The sequence below is a fragment of the Lepisosteus oculatus genome, chromosome 23, assembly GCF_040954835.1.
Source record: "Lepisosteus oculatus isolate fLepOcu1 chromosome 23, fLepOcu1.hap2, whole genome shotgun sequence".
Taxonomy (NCBI): domain Eukaryota; kingdom Metazoa; phylum Chordata; class Actinopteri; order Semionotiformes; family Lepisosteidae; genus Lepisosteus; species Lepisosteus oculatus.
The window spans coordinates 3,644,531-3,666,218 of NC_090718.1; the positions used below are offsets into that span (position 1 = coordinate 3,644,531).

Genomic DNA, 21,688 nt, shown 5'->3' on the forward strand with positions numbered 1-21,688 from the left:
GCAGCAATGCCCAGTAGGAGATCTTTGGTACCTCTTCGGGTCCGGAGGCCAACAGCCTCCAGAACACTGATGGAGCCGGCACGTCGGAGGTAGTGCACTGGATTTCAAAGGTCAGAGACATGCCAAGATGTTGGGCGATGGGGAAAAAAACCACCCCGCGTTTCCTGCATGGCTTTAGTAACAGAATTGGAGGTATACAATGCAACGTTTTTGGAACCCATCAACCGCCTCTTAAAACTGTGATCCCGATGGGGAATGAGGTAGCTCATCTGTTTTATTAAAGTGCATAAATTTTAGAACCCTGACATTCTACAATGAGCTTAGCGCTGGCAAATGGCAGAATGTCACAGCTGTACCAGACAGCCTTCATAACTCAATTCCTCCCAAGCCCCAGTTTCACAGGCCGCTGCCTGACAAAACTTGGAATCAGTTGGCAGCAGGCAGCTGCTCACAGACCAGGTGACGTCTTTATTTCCAAGGGGGGTGGTACGGGAGAGAGGTGAATGCGTTTGGCCGGGGTTGGAGGCAAAAATACACACCCACAAAAAGACTGGGAGCTGCTGCCTTTTGGAACAATTCAAGGGGATGTCATCAGACCCGGAAGGTTGTTATTAACGCCGTCGTGTTTGGTGACTGATCGCGCGGCTCATGGCATGAGCACACACCCCCTTGTGAGCCGTGAGTGGGGGCTGAAATTCTGACGGGCTCAGCTCCAGCCCAGAAGCATTCCTGACTTTTGTGCCCACCGCAGTGTCGTCGATGCAGCCCAATCTCGTAATGACAAACTTTAAACGGTTTGGAAGTTACAAAGAAGTTTGGAATGTGCTCCCAGCATTTTGGGAGTGTGGGGTGGCAGCTCGTTGGCTTAAATCCACTTTTCTGGGGGTTGTAAGGTACTGATGTTTGGCAAACACCTAGAAAACAAGCCAAAATACCAGAGAGCTCCTGCATTCCCGTGAGACTGACTGAACCATGGGTGTCTAATCCTAGTCAGGGAGCTGTGATGTAGGTCTCTAAAAAAATAAAACAGTATCTTAAGACTCGGGAGAATTATACTGGACTTAGGCTGTTTAATAGATGAGCTGGAATAGGAGCTGCTGACCCCCCGAGATGGCAGAGCCGGTGACTGGAGACGACGGTGGGAGGGGTCGGTTGCAACTTAGGGTGTTCAGTGTGTGGAAAGGCTGCCCCGTGATGGGTGTCCTTTGCGTTCCAAATGATTTCTAAATGGGGACGATGTGGTGGCACGGTGGCCTCACAGCTGGGTTCCTGGTGTGCTGTCTCCGTGGAGTTTGCGTGTTCTGCCCAGGTTTACCCGAGTTTCTTCCTACAGTCCAAAGGCAAGCAAGTAGGGTAACTGGCCTTTTGGAATATTGGTTCTGATGTGTGTGTTTGTCTGTCTGCCCTGCAATGGACTGGCGTCCCGTCTGAGGTGTACCCCGCCTTGCACGCATTGCTTTCTGGGATAGGCTCCAGCTGTCCCACCAGACCCTGAATTGGATAAAGCGATCAGATGAGGCAAAACCTAATTCCAGTTGCTTTCTGCTCAACTGAGTCCTTTTGCAATGCATTCCCTGGCCGCTGAGAAAAGCTGGCTCTAGCGGGTGGGGGGGGACGCCCCTCGCGCTCGCGAAGCCCGGGCCGAGGGGGTCAATAGCGCCTCCTGGTCCCGACGGTGGATTCGTCTGCCCTGCGCTCGGCAGTGGTGTGTGGGAGTGTGCTTGACTGTTCTCCCCCCCCCCCCCAACCGCCACCATCTTCACTCCGCGCTAACCCCCGGCCTCCGCAGTGCGCCTGTGCCTCACCGGCGCGGAGGACCGTACGTCAATGCGTTTGCCAGCTTGACACCTGACGGTTTCTGTCCTGCTTCCCCGTGCCTCTCGTCCTCTTTTTTTTTTCCTCGTTTTCGCCCGTCTTCCGCTCCCTCTTCGCAATTTCACTCCTCTTTTTCTCTCCCCCTCCCTTCCATTCCCATTATTCGAACTTCTTCCTGCTCTCTGCCTCCCCCCCCACCTATTTTTTTTGTCCTCCAGCTTGATTCCTCATCCCCCTCTCCCTCCCTCCCTCCCTCCCCCTCAGTCACCGTGACTCTCTGTTCCCACACTAAGCTCTGGCTCTCGGTTCAGAGGTGTAGAAACAGCTGCACTTATCTGCGCTCAACACACTGCGCTTGTGTGGGCGGCATATTATAATTTCAACAAAAAAAAAAGTTAAATGGCTTAATTTGAACAAAAAAAAAACTACTTAGGCAAACTTTTTTTTTTTCCCCGTGCAGGAAAAGTTACAGATTCAATTGAGCTGGGAACAAAGCCCTGTCTCCTCTGATAAGCCAGCCGCACGGAGCGGTCGTGTGCAATGTGTGTGTTGGCTGGGCCCCAGCGCTGGGCGGGCGCGGCAGGGGGCAGCAAGAGCAGATGGCTCTGACAGACGGTAACTCACCGCGAGAAGGGGCTGGCTGGAGGCGAGGGCCCGGGGGCAGAGATGGGGGGGGTACGACGTTTATGGTAGCCGAAAGATCGATGGGGAAAAGTGGGGGGATAAGCAGGATTTGAAAAGGGGGCAGAGAGAGGTGGAAGGAAATGGAAAAGCGAAGAGGAGGCAGAGGGAGAAATGGGGGAATACAGGAGGGACGTGAAGGGAAAGGACGATTTTTGTTGCTTATAAATAATTCCTGACGCTTATAGAGCGCTGTTCTGGACACCCCACTCAAAGTGCTTTACAGGTAATGGGGATCCCCCTCCAGCACCGCCAGTGTGTACCCCCACCTGGATGATGCGCCAGCACTCTCCCCACACGCCAGCTCTCAGGGGGGAGGAGAGCAGAGTGATAAGATCGCTTTATTGGCTTTATACAATTTCTTGCATTAAGAATGTCTTTTCGCAGACCCCAGCTTGCTCTCCATGAGACACAAAGACAGGGAGAGAGAAGCTGGGGGTCAGAGCGCAGGGTCGGCCATTTATACGGCGCCCTTGGAGCAGCTGGGGTTCAGGGCCTTGCTCGGGGGCCCAACGGAGTAGGATTCCTCTCTGACTGAGGACAATGCATACAATTAACCAATTAACTGTTCTTTTAAAAAACCCAAATAACACAAATGTCAATAGCGGCCAGCAACTGGCCTTTCGTCAAACCTGGTTCTTCCCCAGCACATCCAATCATAAGAGTTCACCTTCCCTCCCTAACCGAAGCGTTGCGCGACGCTCCTGCCTCTTCGCTGCGCTAGCTCTCGGAAGCGGCCCAGCGGCGCCTCTTTTCCCCCGAACTGCTATGCAGCATTTCCTTCTTTTTGTCCTCCCGCTGGCAGCTGAAAGGGAGCTGAAGCCCGAAGCGGCGGGCATGGAGAGGGCAAGACGGAGGTGGCTGAGGGTGGAGCCCAGGGGAGGAAAGGAGAAAAAGAAGAGAAGGGAAAGGAGGAGTTGGGAAAAGGAGGGCAGGAGGACACACTGAGCGACGTAGTGCAAGAAAACAGGGAAGGCCCAGAAAGCAATGTCTGGATCTCCCAGGTGAGCTGCTGTACGGTCCCCCCCCCCAGCCCCACACACCAGCAGAAAATTGGTTCCCACCACCCGATACTCCACTGGGGAGGAAGGGAGGGGGCAGTAATTGCGGCCACATAGCCCTGTCTGAGCCACTACTCCTGGGGCTATGTGGTCACTTCCTGTGCAGAGAGTCAGGTGCACCAATCAAGAACAGGAAGGGTGGAGGAGACAGGGATTATAGAGTCCCAAGGTGGGTGGGGGTCGGTAATGCAGACCCACTCACTAACTGGACACTACTGCACTTTCATACAGAGTGATTAGGCACCACAGCACAGTCACACTGACACTGTCTGACTGGACACTACAGCACAGTGACCCTGACTGACTGACTGACTGACTGGACACTACAGCACAGAGACACTGACTGACTGACTGGACACTACAGCACAGTGACCCTGACTGACTGGACACTACAGCACAGAGACACTGACTGACTGACTGGACACTACAGCACAAGGCCCCTGACTGACTGACTGGACACTAAAGCTCAGTATCGGAGGGAGAGGGGTTAATCCACACTGAAATGCGGACTCTTATGGGAGAGTACATTTAGACATAATAAACCAATGACACAATCCAGCACGCCGAGACAAGTGGCTTTTTTTTTTCATTCGGAATCTCTCTCCTCCTGCTTGTTTTGTGTCTTTCTTGGAAAGCGCCGCTGACCTCCGACCTGCGGCAGTGACCTCATGTTTCTGGGCGCACCCGCTGCAGTGACAGCTGTGCGCGCGAGAATGGGGTGTCCGGTTGCCGTGGCGACGCCGCTGTTTAAACAGGGATGACATCACCTGAGTGACAAGATAAACTCTCCTGTACAGGGAGTGGGGGGGGTTACATATGCCAGCGACTGCTGGAGGCTACAGTACATGAGCGCCGAGAGAGAGACCAGGAAAGAGCGAGGGGTTCAAACAGCATCCAGTGCTGCAGTGAGCCAGGGAGCAGCAGGGCTGGTGTCACAACCTGACAGGTGTCGGCCATGGAAAGCAGCTTGTGAGCCGGACAGCCCGCGAGGAGACTGGACAGCAGCCCCGGGACCCAAAAAGCAAGCGACAGAGGTGAGTTCAGCCAACTTGGGCTCCAGTGTTTCGCCCTACCTGTCCTGTCCCACCACTCATCCTTCTGGCTGGCTCAGTGCAGAGGCAGAGGAGCAGACGAGTCTAACTCAACCACTCTAGACTACCTGCAAGGTCTTCTCTCTCTCGTCTCCTCACTCCTTTATTTCCTTCCATCCTTCTGCGGAGCTTTCAGACTGTCCTCTTTTCTCCTCTTGATCTATTATTATTATTATTATTATTATTATTATTACCGCAGTCATTGCAGGTGTAGCAGCCGCAGCAGCCGTCTCCAGCGCTGAAGATGACCGCTCGGACATCCCGGCTGTCCCTCCCCCGCCCGCGGTACCTGCTCCTCGGCGTGCTGCTGGCGTGCCTCCCGCTGGTCCCGACGGAGAGCCGCGCTCTCAAGACAGCGCCCGCGATGCAGGTACCGCTACCGCGGGCGGCGGAGGCGTGACGGCGGACACTGCGCACGGGAAGGGGGTAATGGGGGGGTGATGTCGGGGTGGGGTTAATACGGCACTCCTGCGCCTCTTCTATCTGATGGAGTCCTCCCCCCCCCCCCCATAAAACCGAAAACGATGCCCATTGATCGGGTGGACTAATTGGTTCAGTGAAGGACTTCAACGTCTTGTCGACGCAGAAGTTGTGGGTACACGCTGCAAACGGGGTTTAGGGATTTGTAACTTTGGATGTTTTGGACGGTTTGTCAGAACTGCCCGGGATATCATGCCCGTGGCGTTTCAGCGGAAGCGGGGTGCGTACAGGAGGTATTTTCGGGGCGCGACCGTTTTACGCGCGGCTGCATACCTGGTCGTCTTCTGGAGTGTTTATGCCCCGCGGTTTTTTTCAAGCCTGCAGGAAAACTGCAGACACTAAGACGCAGTTTCAACCAGCATCACTGTAGTGTAGTTTGTTCATGAATGCAGTGCCCTCTGGCACAGTCATTTACAATGAACTACCGTGCCAGGGCGCGTGAAATGAGTCCGTCAAAAGCGCAATGAATCTGAATGATGCGGAATGATAACTCAGGCAGACTGACTGGTGAATATTAATTATACAGGTACCGACGTCTGCCAGAACTGCTCTGAACGTGGCATAGCTGCCAGAGCATCGGAGCGAAACGGATATCAAAACCAAAGACATCATTTCATTCTACCTCATGCGGCTTTTAGAAAATTATCGATCAAAGAATAGATCGGGTTTCTCCCAGTTTCCGTACTGTACACATACTTCACGGCGGAATAACTCACATTGTTCATATGTTTTCTGCATTGTTTTCTCACTGTGATATTATTCTATACGTCACCTATTATAGAGGTGTCATTATGAAGAATAGTCGTAACAGCACAGTGGCGCGGAGGCGTGCGTTCCCTGGGCTCAATGCCAGACGTGGGGGGCTGTCTTTGTGGGGTTTGGATGTACCCCCTGTGTTTATGTGGTTTTCGTCTCACAGTCCAAAGACAATGCCGGTAGATTAATTGGCCCTGGTGTGAGTGTGTGTGTGTGTGTCCTGTGATGGACTGGCGTCCCGTCCAGGGTGTACCCTGCCTTGCGCCCAGTTCTATGTTGGGATAAATCCCAGCTCCCCCGCGACCCTGCACTGGAAGAAGCGGTTAAAAAGCTGGCGATAGTTTTTCACGACCTTAACACGTGTTCCTTCCCATCAGCTTCTGCGGGAGTTTTTGGAACAGTACAGGGATCTCCTGACCGCAGACGAACTGGAGAGCCTCGCCGGCGACCCCGGGGAGAGGTTACGACCGGCGGACACCACTTCGAAGGCCGCCGAGTACCCGGGATGGACTGACCTGCCCCCAACAAGTGAGCACCCGTGGTACCGCCTGTTGAGGGACACGCTGGCCAATCGAAAGAGAGCTTTCTCCGACCGGGCCAAGAAGGGGTGGGCCCGAGGCTGCTTTGGCCTCAAACTCGACCGGATTGGCTCCCTCAGCGGGCTCGGCTGCTAACTATTGGCTGAGGTGAGTGTCTTTCTGAGGACAGGCCAGGCAACTACAACCAACTTGACAATTTGCATGTAGTTTTTTTTCCCCACTCTCAACCTTGAAGATGAAGCGTGTAGAACTAATATAATATGAATGTTGCAAAAATAAACTCTATACAAGCTCATGATGTTAATTAGCAACAAACGGCACCGTGTTGCTAATTATAATGTAAACCTAGCAGTATAAGTTTAAAACTGAGCTATCAGGTATTAAAACTCCCCTTTAAAGAGTAAGAGAGAGCCTTTAATATCCCTGAGGGGGCAATTTGCTTCACTGCAGCAGTGCTGTTGTACAGACGGACAGAGAAACAAAAGAACACGACTAAAACAACAATATACACAACATACATGCATATTTGCATGAAAGTCAAGTGTTAAGTAACAGTATGACTACTGGTATGCATGAGAACGTAATTCTATTGGTCTGGAGAGTTGATGAGTCTGTATCTGCGTTCTGATGGGAGAAACTGGAAATTATTCAACAAGGGGGTGAAGGGAGAAATTTCTCTAGTCTTCGACAATTCGGTGCCTCACAGTACAAATCTATCTCCTGAGCGGGAGTCCGAGCTAGGTCAAATCTCAATTAATTTTAAGGCTGCAGGGTGTGTGCCTGCTCCACTTTGTGCTTGGTGTTGTGATCCAGGTGTATTGCCTTTTTGTTCTTGTCGGCGACACGAGCCAGTGATCTCTGGCTGGGTAGAAACGTCATGTGTGACGACGCCTGAGTCTTCGCCCTGACTCGTCTCTCTCGGTCTCTCTCGTCCCTGCAGGTGTTCCCCGGCGTTCTAGAACCTTCTGCCAACCCCCACCCCCAGCGCCGTTCTAGAACTCCACCCTGTCGTTCTGCGTGTTTTTCAAAATGCTCCGTCTCTTCCCTGAATATGTATCACCCATTTTACTTTTTCCTTTAAAATGAAAACAAGGCAGCTTGTCTCGAACTTGTGAGCGATGTGTGTACCTGGCTTTTCAGACTAGTGACTTCGGCTGCGCTCTGTCTTTTCTCCTTTCTGACACGGAGTAAAAGACTGTAGTAGGCTACTGTAGTGTTTGCTCAGAAGCTATAATTTCGCCCTGGCACTATATACCGCCGGATCTATGTAGGAGGCTGTCCACTGCACAGCAGCAGAACGTGCTCACAGTTTGCTGATGGCTATGTGGAAATATGAAGCAGGCAAAATACAGTGCTGTAATTATTTATTTGATAGACGACATTACTCAAAGCGGCTCTCTGAGGGGACGATGCTTTCCCTGTTTGTTACACGCGAATGCCGGTACCAGGCGACGTAGAGTAGAGTACTTCACTCCTCCACGGAAGCTTTTCAGCAATCATTCTGTGCCAAAGCAGAGAGCTACGAGAATGGCCTGGCTACCGTTGAACAAGAGCCCCCCAGCACCGCTGTGCAGAATAGTGTGGACTGCAGCACCGTGCATTTGTTGACATGTTTCATGAAAGACTAGTTTCAGTTTTGGCCCACAGTGCCTCGCTATGGCATGGCATCCTACTGTCACTGTAGTATTGTTTCCTTTACCTGTCTGTAATAAAACTACACGCTGCTTATGTAACCGAGAGTAGCTTTTGCTGGATGGGGGGAGGGTGTATTTACTGGAGGAGAAATTCACCAAGCCATGAGCCTGATGTGAAGGGAAACTCTCCACCACCCGCGGTGATTCCTTGATCCCGGCCGGCTGGAGGAGTTCGACACCCCCCCGAGGAGAGAGGCTGGAGAGACCCGGGCCCCAGGTCCCATCTCCGTCGGGTCCTGCCCTCGTCGTGTGCCGCTTGTTCATCGTCAACAAACCAACACCGTGTCCGGAGATGCTGTCAAAATAAAAGATTTGTGTGGGTTTTCGGAGTCTGGGCTGCATTATTACTGTCGGAGCTCCGTCGTGGGACAGCTCCTTGATCAGATCCGAAGATGCGACGTTGCAGTTTCTCGCGAAGCCACTGGGTGTCAGCATTGCGACGCGTATTAACAAAAAGGCGCCGCTTCCCCATGAGAAACGTTTCACCTGTTGGCAGTTCAGCTCGGAGACAGGGGACGCACTTTCTTTAAAAGGGGGAACAAGGCGGGGCTGTTTCTTGTAAGTTTAGTTCCTACAGTGGATCGAGGTAAACTTGAATTCACAATAAACCTCTTACACTAAGTACACACTCTTAACAAGTCAAGATTCTATAGTGATACCGACGTTCATAAAAAAAGGGTGATTGTCCTTTATCGATCAGGGTAAGTGCTTGCTGGGGCTGGATTTGCACAGCGCAAGAGCCCCTCCAAGTCCGACCACTTGCTGTTGTCCATGCCTTTCACCTGTCCCGGCTCCGAAACGACGGTCGTCCCGTCCTCCGCAGAAGCGCTGACCAGCTGGAAACCAGCTGTGGGTCGAGCGAGATGTCTTTTAGATGGCTCGGTCAGTAATGAACAGGTTCTGACCGGGATGCAAGCAACCCCCTTTTCATACCGCAGCGTGTGGCATTCACCGAAGGAGGACTCTGGGAGTGGATGGAGAGGGGAAGCCGGGGGTCGGGTTTTCAAGCGAGGGCCAAATATGTCTCTGTCGGCCCGGTCTAGCCGGCGCCAGGATTTCCGATTCCCTCCGTCCAGGCCGCCCACAGCAGTTCCCTGCCCGGCCACTGAGGTCAGATCCCCCTGCGGTCCGGTGTCTACCGGGGCTGAGCGGGGTTTCGGACCCGAGCGGCTCTCCCAATTTTTTATTTGTCCCCTTTTTTGCCTCCTTTCCTCGGGAGCTTGGCACTGGACCCAGTCGCCGGTAGGCTCGTCGTGCTGAGTGCTGGCGGAGCGCCTGGCTGGTCGGACCCGGTGCCAAACTACCTATTTTCCCTGCTGCCCGGCTGGGGGGGGGGGGAGGGTATCTTGGCTCACCCGGCCAGTCATTAACGACACCCCCAAGAAGGTTCCACAGCCGAAACGTGGTTTCCTTTCTTCTCTTTAGGCACTGCAGATCAGGCACTGCAGATACAGTACAGTGTAGATTAGACTCTGTAGATACAGTACAGTGTGGACCTGCTCTGTAGATACAGTACAGTATAGATTAGACTGTGTAGATACAGTACAGTGTAGATCTGCTCTGTAGATACAGTACAGTGTAGACCTGCTCTGTAGATACAGTACAGTGTAGATCAGGCTCTGTAGATACAGTACAGTGTAGATTAGACTCTGTAGATACAGTACAGTGTGGACCTGCTCTGTAGATACAGTACAGTGTAGATTAGACTCTGTAGATACAGTACAGTGTAGATCTGCTCTGTAGATACAGTACAGTGTAGACCTGCTCTGTAGATACAGTACAGTGTAGATCAGGCTCTGTAGATACAGTACAGTGTAGATTAGACTCTGTAGATACAGTACAGTGTGGACCTGCTCTGTAGATACAGTACAGTGTAGATTAGACTCTGTAGATACAGTACAGTGTAGACCTCCTCTGTAGATACAGTACAGTGTAGATCTGCTCTGTAGATACAGTACAGTGTAGATCAGTCTCTGTAGATACAGTACAGTGAAGACCAGGCTCTGTAAATACGGTACAATGTAAATCTGGTATATAATGTAGTATATCTGTTCTGCCCTATAATGTAGTATAGTACATTATAGGGCAGAACAGCACACCATAGACAGCTACATTGATAAATTGCAGTATCAATCTGGCACTATATATAATACAGTACAGTTTGTACCTTACTCGGGGAAATACAGTACAGTGTAGTGCAAGCATATCCATGGTGACTTAAAGGCAATTTCAGACACTGCGACTGACTGCCTGGGCATTAGCACCACGGTGAAAGAGCGAGGTACAGAGAGTGGGGGCACGGAAAGGTCAGGGTCCTTCCAGCGAGCGCTGAGCTGACCTTTTCCTAGCTCCCAGACGGAAATCGATCCCCCCAGTCTCTCCGTCTCTGGAGAAGGTCAGATGCAGGCAACCGATCTCGCCAACCAGACTCCCGGCGCTCACGCCCCTGTCCGCCTGTCCTGGCGGCGGCGTGTGTGGCCTGAATGTCTTTGCGAGTGCGCCTCTGCCTCTGAGTTTTAGACCATGGCCCGTCTCTTTCACTCGCATGCAGTCGTAACCCGACGGCCGGGGTAGGAACGGCAGACGCGCGGATCCCCACGTAGCCCCAGTGCGGCCGATCCAGCGTGTGCTCGGTCGCCGTGGCAACGCAGCCACAGAGCCTCCTCGCAGCCAACGAGTGACGTCGGAGAGTCGGAGTGGCAGCGGAGGCCACCAATAAGACAAAGGGGGAGGGGCAGGGGGCGGGGAGGCCGTCTCCGGGATAGGTCGTGAGGCTAGAAACTTAATTACAAACCCGCTCATCGGCTGCCGTTTACACTGGCAAAACACTTCTTGCGATTCGCTCTCTTGTATACGTTAAAGTCATGCGCGTCTGCTGCTCTCCTGTCTATTAACCATTACTATTTTAAGTATTTCATAATTTATTGAAGTAGTTCAGGTGGGGAGCTGCGTCAGCATGAATAGGCTGCAGAGGAACAATGGAGTCATGCCCTGCTGAAAAGAGAAGAAAAGAAACACAACGTTCTCTTTTCATCATGGAATAAACCTATTACTTGTTCCATGAATAATTTATTGGTTACGAAACCACCCTATTCTTCTTCTGCTTTTATTCTAGTAGCTGTAGCAACAGCCTCTATTATCTTTCTCAAAGGCACCTTTACACATTTGGGAAGGGTCAATGCTTACACAGCACCCCAGAGATCAAATGTCACACCTGCGCTGTGGCCTAACCACCCCTGACCGCGGTAATATGACAGGCTGCTCATGATGAATTCGGAGCCTCCTGTCTCCTGCATCAAGGAGACCTTTGTACTGAAGACGAGGCGACGCCTCCGGCCTGCGCCAGCCAATAGGAACGCGTCCCCCTCGCCACACCCAGCGCGCCAGCATCACCCACGTCTTTCTAATATAGGTGCCATACACGGGTCTTTCAAACTCCTTCATTCCACGAAGGAGAACTCTGAAGTGCATATTATTAGCTCATCTCCAAACCACCCCACCCCACAAAAAAACAACGCGTTGCAGTATGCAGTATCGCGTTTGTTAACAGTACTTTTGAAATAATCTTTGCGCTTTGAGAAGCCACCTTTAAAGGCGCTATATAAAATAAAGTTTATTATTATTATAATCTCTCACTTCAATTCTGTATTGTGATATAGTGCACGGGGCCATCGCATTAGATCAAGAATAAATGCATGAGGTCACAAGCAATAAGAGCAAGGGAAACATACAAAAAAAAAAGCATCGGGACACTTCCCATGCAGCGCCGTGACGCACTATCCCCGCACGCTGCTCGCGTGTGTTCTGCAGGAGCCGTCATGGCGGCCGCGGACTCGGGTGACCTTGAGGTTCCGCCCGCGGAGCGCCGGCAGGAGGCAGGGCGGGGAGGGGGGGGGCGTGACCGTCGCCAGCTTACCGGTATAAAGTGCACCAGCCCGGCCACTGGCTCTTCACTCCACTGAAAGTCAGAGTTTCCGGAAGGGCAGAGGAGCTGTAACTCACAAACGGTAAGTATGTGGTTTCCTGAAGCTGGACTTTGTGTTGAGTGTCTAGGGATGTAATAGGGCTCAATATACCACTTTTTTGCGCCTTTGTATTTGGAGCTATCGGATAGACTATTTGCATCTGTCGTCTGTGCACCTAGCAGTCGTTTTGCTGTGAAGTGCCCAGTTCTGTGCGGAAAGGTCTTGTTTTCGGAGGCTGCAAGGCTGTATCGTCTTCTAATGACGCGCTCCTACTGCACAGTACCGCTGTTCTTCGCTTGATTGGGGTTCTCTGCTCCTCCGTCTTGCAACACCTCCGTTTCGCGTAAAGGAATACTTGTAGTGTGTGTGTGTGGGGGGGGTGGAGAGATGGCGACCTGCTTGCTTCATTGTCGCTTACCGTTTAGCGAGCGAGCACGGCTGCAGTCTCAAGTCTAGCATGGCGCCGTGTGTGAATCGTAAGCTCGCTGCGTTGTGAGTGCGCCGATGTTCTACGGAATACGGCTCCCCTCCGACATAGGTGCGAGTTTAATGTTCGCCAGTTCTCATTTCTACAGGATGCTTAGTGTGGGTGGGCGGTATCTGTTGAAGTGCCTAGGGACGGTTCTGGCTTCGGTACAACCTTGTACTTAAAGGAGAAACGGGAAAACTTTTGGAACTAGTTTCGTTTTTTTATTTTTGGCGGTTGGCTTATGACGTTTTAGACGCTACTGCGCCTGAGCTTGTTCCGTGTCATTCGGGGTGCATTTTTTCTTAATGTTTTTTTTTTTTGTTTCCTCCTTCTAGACGAGGACTTTAACCTGTTAACCATGGTGAAAATTGGAATCAACGGGTGAGTAAACCTTCATCAGGTCACTGATCCACTGTGTGGAAGGTGTAAGTGATCCAACTTTGTGTGTTGGATCTGGTGCACATGAGAGCCTAATTTCAAAGTCTAACGTCCTGAAAGGGCCTGCCATCTCATTCTTGTAATTCGGTTAACCTGGTTTCATTTAAGCATCTAACCAGTTTTGGAGGTAACTGGCTTTCATTCTTTCAAGATGTGCATTTAGCTTTGAATGCTTTAGGCTTCATGAGGAGGAGAGCTCTTGACTTGAAGTGGCTCTCCACCTTGGCCTTTAAGCAGTGCCTCCAAATTTGGGAGTGTTGTTCAACGGAGCTCAAAAGGTCAGGAGAGGAGCAGATAATGTCTCTTCTGCCCCAGTGGAACCTGTGGGCCTACATGACCTGCTTGGATTAAGGGGAAACTTGATTGCTCCACTATATAGTGTGGGTAGTAACTATCCCTCCAGATCCTGGTTTCACATGGCTCTCTTTGAGGTCCTTGTGCCTTACATTGACTGAAATGGCTACACCTCAGTCTGTTATGTACTGATCTGGAAGAGGCTGTGCTATTTGTACCGCTCTGGACATGAGTACACAACAGCAGGGGCTTAATCTGACTCTTATTGTAGGTGCTCATTTGCAACCTTGGGTTCACCAGCAACTCCCAATCGGGTGTCCAGCTGATGCATTTCCACCTGGGACTTTGAGTCTGAGGCCAGTGCTTTTGAGTCTGGTGCCCTAACCCACCGGGGGGAGGCCTGATCAGAGAGCTTTTAGCCTGTGAAGCTAAAAGCGGTTATCTCAAGACTCGAGGGTCTTAACCTGGCTTTGCACAAGACAGCTGGAGACCGGCTTTCAACATGGCTGAGTTTCTTGTTCCATCTTCCCCATAACCCATTGGGTGCAGTGCTCCCCCCTTGTTCTGCGGTTTTATTCTGGCAGGTTGCTTGGCTTGATTTCCTCGGCCCCTAGCTGGCTTTTGCAGTGTTGCCACTGGCCCAACTGGGTGGGGAGAAGAACGATCTGGAAGTCGGACCAAGCCCAGCAAGCTTGGAGTGTCAACTAGGTGGTTAATGATGCCAGTGTTCCTCCCTGGCATGACTTTAGATTAGCTGACTAAACTACGCTCCTACAAAGCCATCGGTGTTTGAGTTTCTGCTTCAGTTGCTTGATTTGCTGGGGGTGGATCCAAAGACCCATATTGCCACAATATTGTTACACCCAAACTACCAGCTGTCCTGCTGAGTCGCAAGTGCTACTGCACTGTCTGGCTTGCTCTCTGCTCCCCTTAGTCCAGAGAGACGGCGAGCTGCTATCTTGCTTGGATTCAAAAACTAAAACCACATGTAAAGATCAGGGGTTATAGTGAAACTTCAGTCCCTGATCTCCATGCCACTTTTGAATACTGGGGTGGGGGGACTGTAAGTTTAGATTGAGTGCCCCAGTCAAACATTAAGGCTGGTAGTCTGGAGGTTTGCCCTACACCTCCTTGCCCTGTTCGTCTACTGTACTCTTCAGTCTGTGCTCTGTAACCTGTACAGTTGGCCTCTTGGTCTGCTCTATTTTTAGTTTAGTTCTGTTAAGTGACACTAGTCGAGGCACAGCTGTCGCATTCTTCTCTGCCTATTTTAGGCGAATAACCTTTCTTGAAGGCTGGGGGTCATCCAGTGATCTTTAACTCCGACCTCTAGCCTTTTCCTGGGTGGAATGTGGTCCACAAATGAGATCCGTTCAGTAATGGCATTTTAGTTATAGGTCAGGCTCCCACTCTGTGACCTGGAGTGGTTCAGTCAGCTTTGCTGGTTGTGGAGGCGCTATACAACCCAAGCCTGCAGTTCCTAAGTGGGTTTCCCACTACAGGATGTGTTAGACCTCTGTACAGCAGGTGCTGGCTTGTCCTGATGATGCCCACCACTTGAACCCGAGATGCACTTCTGGAAGCTAGTGTTAAAATGGGAATTCAGCTGCATGAAAGGACACAATAGGGTTTATAATTTTAAAGGACCTTCTCCAATCAAGCCTGGTGACTTACAAGGGCTGCCCATTTCAGTTCTGGTGTGCTGTGGCTTTTTTCAGGCTTTCCTCTCCAGCTGAAGAAGGGAGCAGTGGGATGACTCCTCCCCTCCAGTTTGGAGGTAGCCAGCCAGTCAGGACTGGGGTGGGGCAGTGGGGAGATAATGGACCCACTTCTGACTTTAGACCCAGATAAAACCCTGTTTATCAATTACTTTTATGGAAGTGTGTGAATGTTCTGTGCTTGCTTCCTACTATGAACAGCCCCTTTCTGCAGAAGAGGACAGAACCCTGTACTGTCTTGTTAATATTCACCTTTGAAAACTGCACTTTGGCCCTTAAATTTCCTTCAAAAACATGAACTATGCCACAAAATGGGCACTGGGTACCTTACTGCACTGAGGTTGGTGGTCCTTCTGGCCTGATACGAATGACTGTTCAATCTGCTTGTGGAGCCTGTGTTGGCTGGTTCACCTCCCTCTGTGTCATAGAAACCCCTCTCTGCCACTACAGCATGTATGAACAGGACCTACCCGTTTCCATCTCCTTATTCTCGGCTGCGTTTAATTACTGGTAACGACAACACTGGCTAAACATCAACCTGTTTTCTCCTTTGGGTTTTGCTGATCAAATATTTGTGCAAGTCTGGAGTTGTGCAATGCTGGGATGGGTTAATATGTATAGATATGAACTTCAGTCCTAATACCGAAGTGCAGTGGCTAATGGCGAACTCAAGGCCTTTATCTAAGAAGCTCTCGGTAGTTGAGAGAGTGACTGGATGCTGCCCCCTTCTGGTGCAGGTTGGAACAGTATTTTCAACTTGACACTGAGCAGTTGGCCATCAAAGGGCTGAAGATGCTCTCAGGTCCTGGAGTATCTCGATCTGTTGGCTTTTGTTCCAGTTGGGTCCTTAATGTTAACTAGCACCAGCAACTGACTTGCTTGCTGGTTTAGATTTCAAATGCACTATTGATGTGAATTTACTCCCTTATCTGTGCTATTTATCACAGGCTTCCTCTCTATTGCACACCATTGAGCTTTTAGACCTGGAAGCACATTTTAAAGGCCTTGCATGGAAGATTTGAGTCTTGCCTGTGGTTAAGATCTTGGCATAAGACAACCAGAAGGCTTAAGTGCTGCCTGAGTTTTGATTTGATTGCCTTACTTAATAGGGGAAATACATGCACCACCTTCACATCCAGTTGACACCTTAACAGTTTTGTAACTGTACTCAAATCTAAGCCCTACCTTAAGGCTCAAAAGCAGAGAATAGGTTGGTAATGGCTTTTTTTTTTTAAATAAAGCCTTCATCTTTAAGTGATGGGTGTCCTTGCACATCTTGCATCCACAATTTCAAGAGGACTGTTCCCTACAGCTGAATGAGAAGCCCTTGGGATAACAAAGGGATAAGCCAGAGCGTGGGCTCCTGTGTTTCAGCACAAGCATCGGGAGCTCTGACTTGGCAGTGACACTCGGATCAGCTGGACTTCGTGGTCTCCACTTCCCCTCCTACTGGAAAGAGAGCAGTTTCAGGGGGGCTCTGCTGCCACCCTGTGGCAACTTGATTTTGTTGTGGAAACCTAGATGCATAGGCTTGAACCCCTTCTTGCTATCGCTGTTCCAAGTCAAGACTCCGTTTCCTCGTATCGTGTTCTTGACTGATCGGTGTGCCCTCTAATATCCAGGGTTTTTTTTGTGCAATCAGATTTGGCCGCATTGGGCGTCTGGTGACCCGTGCTGCTGTGACTTCTGGGAAGGTGGAGGTCGCGGCCATCAATGATCCTTTCATCGATCTGGAGTACATGGTAAGCTGTTAACGGCTTTGAACAAAAGGAGTACATATCTGAAGTTTCTAATAGGGCTGCAGTTCTCCTCCTGCCCACTAGATGGGGGGGTGTAGGGTAGTACATGCATTGTGCTCCATGACCTGCTTGGTTTCCGTTGTTAATGTCTACCCTCCATTGTTCTGTCCCAGGTCTACATGTTCAAATATGACTCCACACATGGCCGTTTTCATGGGGAGGTGAAGACTGAGGGAGGCAAGCTGGTGATCAATGGCAAACCCATCACGGTTTTCCAAGAGTGAGTGCTTCAGCTTCTCTCAAGCAAAGTCTTCCCACTGAATGCCCTCTGGGGAGCTGGGCTCATTCTTAACATTCCCCCTGTTGATGGTGCTGAAGAGCAACTCTTAAAGGTTCTTCAGTAAAGTTTTCTACAGCAGTTCCTAGTCTTCATGTGCCAGTCCGTATTGTGACATTTGTCTGCCTCTTGTAGGAGAGACCCAGCCAACATCAAGTGGGGAGATGCAGGTGCAGACTACGTGGTGGAGTCCACTGGCGTCTTCACCACCACCGAGAAGGCTTCTGTAAGTACCTGGAAGGGAGACTGTCCTTCAGATGAGGCTTAATGACAGAGTCAGGACCTTGTTTTTTTTTTTTAACAAATTCCCGTGTTTCTTGAAAAGAGATTATCCTGGCCAAATCTCCCTTTGGCCAATCATGGCCACCTAATCCCATCTCTGGACTGGCTTCATCACTGCCCTCCTCCCCCCTGAGAGCTGATGTTTTAGGGGTGGGGGAGACTGGTACATCATCCAGGTTTCAGTATATGTTGGTGGTGGAAGTGGGATTCCCTGTTACCTGCAAAGGGCTTTATAAGTGTAAGACTCTTACATTATTTCTCTGCCTTTCTCAGGCTCATCTCAAGGGGGGTGCCAAGCGCGTCATTATCTCTGCTCCTAGCGCTGATGCCCCCATGTTTGTGGTGGGTGTCAATCATGAGAAGTACGACAAGTCATTGAAGGTTGTCAGGTAAGAGGGGCTGCTTCCTTGTAGCTGGTCGGGACAGCCGTGTCTTGGTTCGGTTTGGGAGGGGTTTAATTGTGATGCAACTGGTCATTTCTGGGGAGACCGTGCAGTTCAGGGCACTGTGGGGGGGGCAATCCAACAGTTAGAGGGCTTTGTGTGTCCAGCTCTGGTGGCCTTGTTCTTATAAAGGGTTTTTTTAGTGACATTACCAAAGTGGTCCAGTGTGACCCATTGGCTATTGCTGATTTCATGTATAATTGAGTGTCTTTAAAATTCACTTGCTCACTCCCGATTAGGGTCTACAGGTGGGAGAGTAAATACATTTTCTGGTAACTTTTCTGTGGCTTAAGGAAATATGGTTCTCCAGAGGCCTATTGCTCCAAGATGGGGGAGCTATGAACTGGACTCCTGATGGAGACTTGGTGTTTGGTGTCAAGTCATCTTTGTGACTGCTCATCAAGTCTCCCCACTCTGTTGGGGCAATTGTAAATGATACCCACCAGGCTGCTTTGAGTTTGTATTCAAATGGCAGTGCGGAGTAAGGTTCTGGTTCTGCCCTTAGTGGCTGCAAAGCTGCCTAAAGGGCACAACCCCACCCCCACACTGTACACTGAGCTTTCCAACTGTTTTAGGAGTAGTGACTTGAGGCTTTCAACTTTAATACAATAAAATTGTACCCATTGGGGAGAAAGTGTTTCTTTTTTTAGCTAACGTGTAAACTTTTTCTTGCAGCAATGCTTCCTGCACCACCAACTGCCTGGCCCCTCTGGCCAAAGTGGTCAATGACAACTTCACCATCGTTGAGGGGCTCATGGTAAGAGCAGAACACTTGTGGGACAAGCTAGACTGCGTTGCTGCTAAGGGTTTATGGGGTGTGTGAAACATGTCAGGCGTAGGGATTCCTAACGCTGCTACAATCCAGCAGGTGTCCTAGACCTTGACGTATGCTGACTGGGGGTGGAGGGGTTTGGTTAAATGGGGGTAGTTGGGTACTTTTCCCCAGTTAGTGAACTTACTGGGGTCCAGATTCCAAATGATGCTTCAGAACTGTCCAGTCCTGGTCCTGGACGGCTGTTATCTGAAGGTCTCCCACATAAGAGCTGGGAGATACAAACAAATAATCTGGATACTTGTAACCTTCAGAGTACAAGTGCAGTGAAAGCCTCTAGAGTAAAGGCTATTGGTTAAGGTGGTGGTAACGATGTTTTCCTTCCTCAGACCACAGTCCACGCCTACACAGCCACCCAGAAGACTGTGGATGGTCCTTCAGGGAAGCTGTGGCGTGATGGCAGGGGAGCCCATCAGAACATCATCCCAGCATCCACCGGGGCAGCCAAGGCTGTTGGCAAAGTCATTCCTGAGCTGAATGGGTCAGTCCCACTGCTTCATTAGCCTCGCCCCTCACCGTGGTGCTTGCCTTTTAAGTTGCCAGCAGTTGTTGGGGGAGGGGAACTAGTCAGTGGTGGTTTACTGTAATAGTTTTAAGGTCTTCTGCTCCTACTGTTGGCTTTTACTACACTAGCCAGTGAGTGTCTTAAACTCCTGGTGCAGTCGCTACCTTAACTCCATGGAGTTCTGGGTTATCAGTCCCTGTCCCCTTTTCACCTTGACTATAGTTTACTATAGCCGTGCTAACTGACCACCTCCTTTCTCCAGGAAACTGACTGGAATGGCTTTCAGGGTTCCCACTCCCAATGTCTCTGTGGTTGACCTGACCTGCCGCTTGGAGAAACCAGTGAGTCTTCCCAGCAATCCCTGCCTCTTGCCCACTTCATTTGGAATGAATGTCTCAAGGCAGTCGTCGTCCGCCATGGCTGCTTTTTCATTGTGCACCATCTTGACTGGGAAGGGGGTGTGGGGAAATGCATCTTTGACCAAGATGGGGGTGGGAAGCTCCATCCAACATGCTTAATTGACCCCTCTGCACTCCTCTCAATTCTTCAGTAATTTGGCACCTGCCTGCCAAAACCCATGTCATTCAGCTCCAAGACTGTCCTGTTCAAGTGCTGGCATATGCCTAAAACGTCTGTTGATCCATGCTATAAATAACATGGCATAGTGGGTAAAACCCCAGGACTGTACGGCTTTCTTGGTGCTTACTTGTTCTCCATGTCCAAACTATCCTGCTTCTTAGGCTAAGTATGATGACATCAAGAAAGTGGTCAAGGCTGCTGCTGAGGGACCCATGAAGGGAATCCTGGGATACACAGAAGACCAGGTAGGTTTCTAGCAGTGTATTGCCTGAGCACCTGGCTAAAGCCCTGTATCTGCCAGTTAAAATGCCAAAACTCGCAAGATATCTGGCTTTGTAGATGTGTAAGAACTGTTTGAGTGCAGCTGTTCTAAGGACTAACCCTGCAGTTCTGATTTCATCTGAAGAGGCCTCTATGGAAACCAGTAAGGTGCAGGGTGTAACCTTATTGCAAACCGTGCTGAAGGATGCTTCCGCAGCTGCCTGAATCGGGACCTTCTACTGCTATAAGGTTACTCTAGTTTGACGTGCCAGTGGACTATTAAATCCTGCTGCCCTGTCTGTACCAATGCTCTACACTGTGCCCATGGTGCAGGTTTTACTCTGCCATCCTTAAGTTCACCCCCCTCGCTCTTCTCAGGTCGTCTCATCCGACTTCAATGGCAGCACCCTGTCCTCAATCTTTGATGCCGGCGCTGGGATCTCCCTGAATGACCACTTTGTTAAGCTCGTCACATGGTAGGTCTTCCACCTGTGGGGTAGGCAACTTTTTGTTCCCCTGTTCCTCCACAATTCCTCTGAATGTGGAGGCAATGAATACTGCCACTGCATGCAAGACTAGGTCAGCTGTTGTATCTAACAATTTGTGCAACTGCAATGAGAGCTGTTAGGCCCCACTTCTTGTAGTCAAGATGTGGCTTGATCAGGACCACTAGAGGGAGCCATCAGCCTGACATCTCCATCCTAGCTTAGTGTGAGCAAGTTAAACATGCTTTTACTGATGTCTGCCAACTCGGAAAGGTCCACCCATTTTGTGGCCTTTAGCTGAATACCCTTGGCTTGCCCTGCTCCTTGGGGGAAGGATCTGGCAAATTCTGCCATCTGCTTGCACCCCACGTCTACGTACAAAGCTCACCAGCTGCTGTCCTCTTCTAAATGCAGGTACGACAACGAGTTTGGCTACAGCACCAGAGTGGTTGACCTTATCGTCTACATGGCTTCCAAGGAGTGAAGCCCACCCTAGGTCAGAGGTTATACCAGTCCTTCGACTTGACCTGTCCTCGCCCTTCACGTCCTGCCCTCCATTGGCTGGTTTTTCTTTCTTCCAACTCGTCGAGCGGTATCATTCTGCTGTAGCTCTACACTTTCAGTGTGAGGAGTGGAGATGGGGAAAACTCTGGTAGACGGATGTGCTTGGTGAGAAACCAGCCAATGAGGCCACCTCAAACTGTCATGTATCTGCACTTAATAAAGTCCTCGGTTTGTGAGAAGATCTTGTGCCTTGTGTTTTAATTGGGGGGGCAGTGTTGTGGTGCAGGGAACTACTCACTTTAGCTGGAGCAGCCCCTTATTCCTCCACCAGGTGAGTCATTTTCTTGTGATTGGAACCTCCTGTTCAAGTTAAACTCTTGACCCAGACATTTAAGTCTAAACCCTAGGTGAGCTACAGTCCTTTATCCTCTAGTTCCAGAGCCTTAACCCCTCCATTACATTTTCAAGTTGCCTTCACGAAGCTGGGAGTGGTGTAGCTGTCCAAAAAGATGTTAATGACTGGAGTTCCTTGGTGTAATGGAAGCTGGATTCCTCTATTTGGAGAGGCCTTTTTTTTGTCTTGCCCTCCCAAGTGAAATGGAAAGCCTAAATTCCCTTCAAGGTATGGTTCTTAGGTTGTGAAGGAGCTTGGTGGCTTATGAATGCCTAAACCTTTTCCACTAAGCAATTCATCCTCTTGATCCAGCTTTAGGCTGGTCA

The 21,688-nt window shown here is 50.4% G+C and overlaps 2 protein-coding genes and 1 long non-coding RNA gene across 3 annotated transcripts; 2 read left to right on the forward strand and 1 right to left on the reverse strand.

Moving 5' to 3' along the window:
• The first annotated feature begins 4,238 nt into the window (after positions 1-4,238).
• On the forward strand, positions 4,239-8,440 carry nppcl (natriuretic peptide C-like). The gene is made up of 4 exons (XM_006642366.3): positions 4,239-4,591; positions 4,848-5,018; positions 6,262-6,570; positions 7,364-8,440. The coding sequence occupies exons 2-3, from the start codon at positions 4,893-4,895 to the stop codon at positions 6,556-6,558; spliced, it is 423 nt and encodes a 140-aa protein (XP_006642429.2). The 5' UTR covers positions 4,239-4,591; positions 4,848-4,892; the 3' UTR covers positions 6,559-6,570; positions 7,364-8,440.
• Positions 7,783-10,734, reverse strand: LOC138224814 (uncharacterized). Its single transcript, XR_011183255.1, has 2 exons — positions 10,456-10,734; positions 7,783-9,559 (listed from the first exon to the last, which is right to left on the reverse strand). It is a non-coding gene; the product is annotated as an uncharacterized lncRNA (long non-coding RNA).
• Positions 10,735-12,023: 1,289 nt separating this feature from the next.
• gapdh (glyceraldehyde-3-phosphate dehydrogenase) lies at positions 12,024-21,207 on the forward strand. The gene is made up of 12 exons (XM_006642348.3): positions 12,024-12,124; positions 12,887-12,932; positions 16,644-16,743; positions 16,914-17,020; positions 17,213-17,303; positions 17,633-17,748; positions 18,478-18,559; positions 18,964-19,115; positions 19,402-19,480; positions 19,880-19,963; positions 20,358-20,455; positions 20,879-21,207. Exons 2-12 carry the CDS (start codon positions 12,910-12,912, stop codon positions 20,946-20,948), a joined length of 1,002 nt encoding a protein of 333 aa, XP_006642411.1. The 5' UTR covers positions 12,024-12,124; positions 12,887-12,909; the 3' UTR covers positions 20,949-21,207.
• Positions 21,208-21,688: the final 481 nt, after the last annotated feature.